Genomic DNA, 8,100 nt, shown 5'->3' with positions numbered 1-8,100 from the left:
TCCCTACACACTCATCTGTGCTATCCATGGACAAGTTTTGAACTCTCTATGCAACTGAGGATTGTGTTCTAATGCCCAAGGCATGAAAGGGATAAACAAACCAACAGACAACAGATTTGAGTCTACATATACCTTCTATAGTTATATAATCCAAACTTTTTGTAACCAAAGGTACAGCTCAGTAAAAGAAAGATTCATGGGCTATATAATAATTACTACTTCTATTCAGATATGGCTTGAAAGATCGTAATTCCTAATGTTAAGTACGGCTAATATAAAAATTTAATTTACCTATCCCTGAGAAATAGAAGCGAACTTTCTATTTACAAATCTTTTTGCATAGGAGGAGATCTAACAGATGGAGGAAAGTAGACATAAAACAGTTTACCATCTTAAATTTCAAGCATTGATATATTTGACCTTTTTTTTCAGCCTAGTGCCAGAAAAAGCTCATGTGGAAGCCACGACATACACCAACTGCAATAATAACACAGTGGCACCGTGTGAAACACTCATTAATTCTGAACAGCAGTTTTTATTTCCAACCTCCACAGCTCACAACAGCTGAGTAACACTCTGATGAGTTCAGGATCAATCCAAGATACATGGAGCACAATCAGGAAGTGAATACTGAAAAGAAAGGGATGTTAAAGTTTTCTGTGTCAAAGATTCTGTTCATCACAACCTAATATGCTTTTGAGATAGCTACAGTCAACTTATAAAAATATACAAATATTCTGGGGGGATTCTACTTCCATACTTCCTTTGAAAACCTTTTTCCAGTACAAGAATAGACCTATAATACTAATACTAGCTGCAAAATATATAATTTGCCAATCTGCAAGACAAGAAATAGTAGCTTGCTTTATGAAATTAATTATCAGATATATCAGTCATAACTTCTGTCAGGTGCACACTTTAAAGTCCAATATTTGAACGTTCTAAAGTGAATTCCTTATTTGTTTGCAATGCTCTTCTACAATTTTTGGAGGTTTTTAAAGTTTTAAATGATTGCTCTTTTCCTTTCCCTTAAACATCGTCAGTAATTGTCTTTGCTCATTGTAACAGTCTCATTAGTAGCATCCACTGTAAAGTAATTTTTCAGCTGCTAAGAGATTTATTCCAGCAAAAAATACTGCAATATCTAAGCTGCTTCCTATAATAAGTTAAAAAAATTGCGTTAGGTGAAGCAAGAGAAGATTTAACTCTGTATTAATGGAATATTTACTATAAATATGTAGAGTTAGATCTTCTATCCCTTTGCAACAGCTCTCAGTGCTTTGTACTAAAAAGAGGAAGATCATCACCTTCATTTTACAGACTGCAAAATGTAGGCACAGGACATGAAAACAACCTCTCAAGGCTGTGCCATACATGACAGTGAAATGTCACCTCAGTTCTACATCTCAGTACATCACATCTTCCAGCTCAGTCCATGCTCCGTGTCACCCTCTGCCCTGTACAAGAATTCAGAGACAATTCTAATGCCAGTGAATAAATGGCAGGTGGAAAATGAAAAAAACAAAAACCCTAAACATCAAAGAGTTGTTTTAAAGACAGAGTTTTAGAACTAGAGTAATTACCCATCAACATCAGGGAAAAAAAAAAAGAAAAGTCAGTCTTAATATATGCACAACATAGTGAAGCCTAAACAGTTTTTCTGACCTTTAGACCAAGCAGATCCCAGAATGGAGTTAATGACAAAAAAGATAAAGTTTCACACACAAATATTGAATAAATCCTTTGAAACAAACCATTTGAGATTAGTAAAACATTAAAATTTCTTGCAAAAACTAATTTTATCTGAATAAAAATTCTTACACATTTAGTATATAAATTAAGAAGTCTAACTGACTTGATATGAATTTATAACACTATTAGAACTGGGTAAATGGCTACACTGGCCAAAATATATTTTACCCATTTATTTCAGTAACAACAAAAACATAACTACTGAGGAGTAAAAATGGGACAGCAGCTGTATTGGGTTTACATGGCAAGATTTTGGCAACTTTCACAACTTTTGAGCCTTTAGTTTTTTTCAAATTCAAGGAATTTGAACCCTGCCCAACCCTGGCAGTGTTCCAGGCCAGGCTGGATGAGCCTTGACCAACCTGGTCTACTGGGAGGTGTCCCTGCCCAGGGCAGGGACTTGGGACTAGATGATCTGTAAGGTCCATTCCCACCCTTAAAATTCTGTGATTCTATGAATGTGTAACAGGGTTTTCCATATGGTAAGGACTTACTCATACACATATTTCTTTGCATATATGCGTACATATTCAGTCTCATATAAAATATATAACACCAACACTATCAACAAAGAAACTTATAAAAGTATATACAGTTTTAAGTCACCTAAATGTTATTTTAGTCAATAAACTTTGAAGAGGAAACCAAGAAAACCACCTGGACCTATTGGTTCCTTTATCAGCAATGGATCAACCTAGTCCATTGACAAGAGGCAAATCCAGGACCAAAGTAGGAAACAGATGTTCTGTTAAACCATATGTTCTGAGACTGGGATAAAATTACATGTATCCAGACTCCGATTAGGAAGCTGAACATAAAATAAAGGAATGAAAAATACATACAGCTAATTTGCTTAGACTGGTCAGCATCTCATTTTGATCCTCAAAGCCAGTTGGATGAATTTTGCTCACGGCATCCTCTTTCTCAGTAAGCCATACATCAAAAAGGCACTGAAACAGAATTGGAGAAAAAAGACTTGTCAAGCCTTTCCTCGTGCAGTTTTTGGAAGACTATTCTGATCCATAACTGATAGAAACTATTCACCTGCTCTTCTGCAAAATGCTGCCATTTGCGCAGAATGTCCTGCAGCAGGAACCATCGGTCCTCTGTCCACCTGCAGATGGCTGCCCACCGTTTCCCAAAGTGCTACAGAGAAACAAACACACAAGAGAATTTTGCATTTGTTTACTTTTTTCCCCAAACACGCCAAGCTGTTTTTCCTACAAGTTTTTATGAAACTTTCCTAATTCAGTTTTTTCAGTCTAAAGCCCTTAGAATATGTTGCATGTCACACTGATATGGATCTTAGCACCGTTTCAAATAAAACCAAACCTGAGAGAACAAGAAAAGCAACAGATTCAAAACCAGAGTATTTTAATACTAATCTATTGATACAGTTTTCCATGAAGTCTCCAGCATTATGCTTTCAAGAAACCTCTCCTTTTCAACATTTTACAACACCCAAAGCATAACTACTTGAAACATAACTATGGTGGCTCAAAGATGTGGTCAAAGCAAGAAAATGTTTGGCTTTTAAGTTGCCTGACACACTGAGCTGCATCATAATGGATATTGCCTCAACTTAGAAAAATGAAAACTAGCTCCACTCAACTAGCATAATAATGCTAATTTAAACACTTGTCAATTCTTAAAGAGCTTAAATATGTTTCACAGTAATACAGAATTCTTCCTTTTCAGTCACTTACTGCATAAAAACATAGTAGATTTTGTGCAAGATGCTTTCTTTGGCTTTTCTAGCCTTAATATTAGGATCACAGTTTTTATATTTAAATATCCCACATTCAAGCAGCTGTCTTTGCTTAATGATCCTCGGGGGAAAAAAGTTAATTTTCCCTCAACACCTGTAGTAACATCTTCATCAGCCGGTCTTTATCACTATGGTATACTTTCAAAAATATTGTTTGCTTCTGCATCCAGAAAACACCAAAACCTTAAGAGTACAAGACCAAATATCTGGCTCTGCATTTACTCTAAGAGAACACTGATTTGCATAGCAAAAAAGGTTTTGCTGAGTCAATACAAAACACTATTTCCAGCATTTGATTTCAAAGAGCCACAAAACCTACCGCCTTTTTGTTTTTTGTCTTCTTGGACAGATAAAACAGGCTGATACTGAAGGAATCACAAAGCAAAAAGAAAGTTGCTCTCAGATATTTGGTTTCTTCTTCTCCAAGATACATGCATGTATTCATCTATGCAAAAGTCACTTCCTACAGAAATACTTCAGACTATCTTCAGAAATATCTCCTGAGATGCACACAATGCTACTAGTTCTGCTTCAACCCTATTGACACTTGATGTCACTGTTCTTTCTGAGAGTTTAGTCCTTACCTGCAGTTGCTCTTCCAGCGCAGCAGTAGCTCTGTCTCCAGTGTTTTCATCCACCACCACTACCATATGGGTTAGAGAATTCACCTTGACTTGTTCCTGTTCCAGATCTTCTTGAAATGCCTAGAATTAAAGCACACGTGTTAGAAAGGTGTTTCAGGTGTCTCTAACCAGCCTCAAACCAACAAAAGGATATGGGAAACAAAGTCCTGGATTACGACCTCAACACTTCAGCCGGGTGTGTTCCAGGGATTAGAGAGCAGATAGTCTGATATCACACATGCCTTGTCACAAGAAAAACCTTATCTGCATTACAAACTAGGTTGAATTTCAGCATATCATTTTTTCTGCTGCTTTTTACAAGGAGCATAATTCACTTAGATATGAAGTGTAAGCCCTAGCTGAACGATAATGTTCTGCATTCAAAACCTCCTTGCTAAAACATCTTACTTTTATTTGAAAATTTTAAAAATAAATATAATGTGGTTATAAGCAATAGGAAAGGAATGAACAGATTACTTTGGTTTTAAGGCATAGATTTCTTACCACACATTTCAGAGTAAATTCTTCCCTGTGATAGCCTTTGAGACAATATATTTGTAAGAATCCTCCTTTTTCTGACTTTCATGCCTGTGATTACCATTTGCTTCAGCGAGCTAGACTATAAAACAATTTTCAAGGACTGTGAAGTACATCCACTTGTTAGAACTGTCCCTGGAATTTAGACTTCTCAACATTTTATGACCCTGCACTTGATCAAGGAAGAGGAGTCAGAGCACTCATGGATCAGTGTATAACACAGCTCACTTGCCACAGATTTAATCCCTTTTTTAAGCCATACAACACTAAATCCATTGCTCTGCAAGCCTACAGCCAGGGACAAGGTGACTTTATTTCCTGCTTAGTCTGTATCTGACAGCTAACATCCCAGAACAAAACCAGAGTCAGGAATGCTCTGCAAGTGCAGAGTGTAGGGCACTTTGGGACTGGGAGTTTTGCACCCACTGTGAAAGACTTGAGAAGTCAGAACAGATGAACTAGGAAGTTGAGTCATTTTCTAATCCTCTGACAGACTCAATTTACCTTGATGTAAAGGGCTGTTCTTTACAACACAAGTGTCTCTTTTTACCATTACATTCATTGGTGAAAATTTTGTCTACAGGATCTTGCTGAAACAGGAGTTTACTGAGGGCAGTCCCAAGGCTAGAGCATGCTCTGTTCAAATCATTTACGCTCAGGGATCTAATCAGTTCTCCTTGTAGAAGTAGTAAATTTTCAGGGACTCAAAATATAAGATGGATATAGATGTGGATGCAAGGAAAGAGCAACAACAGCAACTCATAAAACTCCACCATTCATTTAAATCCTATCTATCAAATAACAACTTATGCAACTCCAACATAATCTAGTTAAAAGTGAATAAAAGTACCTACCTAGGTCATCCAAATACCCTCAAATAAATCCACTCCTGATACCTGAACATTAGTCTCATTTTATCTTTTCAATTAATCTGAAGTACTAAAAATCCTAGCTTTAAAAAGCTTAGATGTTTTTAGAAAGTTAATGAAACTATAAAATCTACTGACTATAAATTGCACAACAATAATATAGTATAATAAAATCCATTCAATTAAAAGCAGACTTTTTTCTTAATTACTACATTTCCAATATAATATTCTGCTTAGACAGCTTAATAGTCCTCAGATTGTTACTTAAAAGTGGCTTTCTTCCTTTATAAAACTATAAGGAAGGGATTGTTGCACCAGCAGACAAAATACATAAAACACTACTGCAAAAATCACTAGTTCTTTATGGAAATGTTTAACTATTACTCCAAAATATATTGACTATGCCAGATTTCTTACCAGAATTCTGTGCCTTACTAATGACAATAAAATCTACAAAATCTACAAAAAGTAGAATTCACCTCTCCTTCAGTCCCCTCAGAAAACCTTTGATACCATCAAGTTATCAGCCTCCTATTTCGGAGCCAAAGAGAACACTTAAAGAGGAGCCTGAGACAGGATGATAACAAACCAAGCCTATAAACTTTGCTGTAAGTCTGTTTCATTTGAAATGACCATTGACTTTTACATCTCCTAACTTTTGGTTCCTCTATCCATTTATAAAACATTCTTTCTGGTATGTCCAGAGTCATGTGAGAGCCAGAAAAAATTAGAGGGATGTTGGTTTTTGTTGTTTGTGTTTGCTTTTTAATAATGAACCAATAACTGTGCCACTAAAATTCCACTGGTTTAACCCCTGTTATAGGAGGCAGCTTTGCTGTCCATAGAAATAATAGATTTATATGAAACTTTCAATAATAATTTAAATATTCTGATAATAGTTTAAAAAAGGAAGACAACTTGGTTCTTTGATTTCTGAATAAGGCAAGCTATAAATGAATAAAAATGTAATTAAAATTAAACCCAAAACATTATCCTTCCACCATACTGGCTAAATTGATTCTTGCACAGAAAATAGATTTGAAAAGTAATGCACATAAATAGATAATGTTGACTAACTCAACACACCAAGAAAGAAAAACTAGTGTGTGGAAAAGATTTCTGCACGTCTTCACTCAGAATCTTCAAATACATGCTAAATACCCACTTTTCTCAACATTAGAAAGAGGCAGCATAAAGACATTGCATAAATAAAAGGATTACATTTTATGTTAACATTCAAGCATAAAATGCATAGAAATGGGAATGAAGCTATACAAGCCTTAGTACTCATGTATTTAAAATTTTTTCATGCTTCTTTCTCTAACTATCATTTCATAATTACCTGCTGTCCTCCTTTAAAAAGCAAATTTCCTGTCAGTATATATGCTTAGCTAGCAAACCCATGTGCTGAAATGCATTGTCTCCTCACAGATGGCACAAATAGCAGCAGGAGGTGCAGAATTTGTATTCTTCAGTAGCACTCCTTAATCAGAATGCAGAGAAATCATCTTTAACACAGAAGTGGATTGTGCAGCCTTTTGCAGCTTTTGACCTCTTTTTAAAGAGCTGTAAAAGCTGATTTCAGTTTGAATTGTTTCTTTGGGGATGATCTGCCCTGTAAAACCCAGACTTGCACTGACACAGGCCTTCAAACACCAGGTGCTAAAATCTCTCAAGGTACCATGAACTGAACTGTTTTGAGCCACTGATGTAGAAACATTCACAGGTCACCAAAGCAAATCTCCATGACCTCACAAATCATCTTTGTTTTCTATACTTCTCTGTGTTTCCTTATCATCGTCACCATGGGCCATGGATACATACACAAATTATCTTAACATTTAAATGAATACGAAGCAATACAGCTTAATCCAGGAAATGAAACTTTTTGTTAATTAAATACATTACCGAAAGGTATTTTTCACAGTTAGACAGCAGAGTCTCTTTTGCAGTGTTGTACAGATATATTCAGAGTCCTGAAAGTCCTAACAAAACTACTCAGTCTGACTACTGCATCATTGCTCCTACAACATGCAAGGAAAACAAGTAAGGTGCAAAGAGAAGCAAAGGCGGGTATTAAAAAACCTGATATAATCTTATTGCACTGTGTAATGAAAGGATGTTAGGGCAGCATTGTATATGATTGTTCATATTTAAAAAGGCAGTAATTTATTTTTAATATCAGAATAAAATGCAGAGTTGTGATAAAATAACTCTACAAAAGCTTGTTAGCTGTACAAAACAATAAATATTAAGCCAAAAATTCCATATTGCTTTGCTATGCTTTAATGGCAGAAGAAGAGCTTTTAAAATGTCAAAACCTCAATTTGGCTTTTATGCCCTTGGCAGCAAACTATAGCACACCTTATGCTCTTCGACTTGTCGTTTTAGGTCCTCTAGATCTGGACCTAAGGGCTCCATATCAATTTTCTTTGTTCTTTCCTCTGTTTTTGTCAGCCAGTCAGCTAACTGGGCCAGCTGCTGATTCTGCAGATCCATTAGGACTTTATGCAAACTGTAAAACAAAGAAAGAATCATTATTATTTATAAT

General features: G+C 35.7%; 1 protein-coding gene across 1 annotated transcript in view; it reads right to left on the bottom strand.

The window, feature by feature from the left end:
* The window catches only part of LOC103798201 (dystrophin-like), a gene marked incomplete at its 3' end in the record, with an annotated part of 308,111 nt that extends 300,024 nt beyond the window's left edge, over positions 1-8,087 (bottom strand). The window contains exons 1-4 of the mRNA XM_009070449.1: positions 7,914-8,087; positions 4,105-4,224; positions 2,797-2,898; positions 2,595-2,702 (exon numbers count right to left, since the gene is read on the bottom strand). Of these exons, the coding sequence (XP_009068697.1) occupies positions 2,595-2,702; positions 2,797-2,898; positions 4,105-4,224; positions 7,914-8,087 (504 nt within the window). The remainder of the gene's footprint in view (positions 1-2,594; positions 2,703-2,796; positions 2,899-4,104; positions 4,225-7,913) is intronic.
* Between the last annotated feature and the right edge of the window lie 13 nt (positions 8,088-8,100).

The sequence above is a fragment of the Acanthisitta chloris genome, unplaced genomic scaffold (genome assembly GCF_000695815.1).
Source record: "Acanthisitta chloris isolate BGI_N310 unplaced genomic scaffold, ASM69581v1 scaffold4572, whole genome shotgun sequence".
NCBI classification, from domain to species: domain Eukaryota; kingdom Metazoa; phylum Chordata; class Aves; order Passeriformes; family Acanthisittidae; genus Acanthisitta; species Acanthisitta chloris.
Note: the sequence above shows the minus strand (reverse complement) of the source record. Positions and strands in the feature narration are given on the sequence as shown.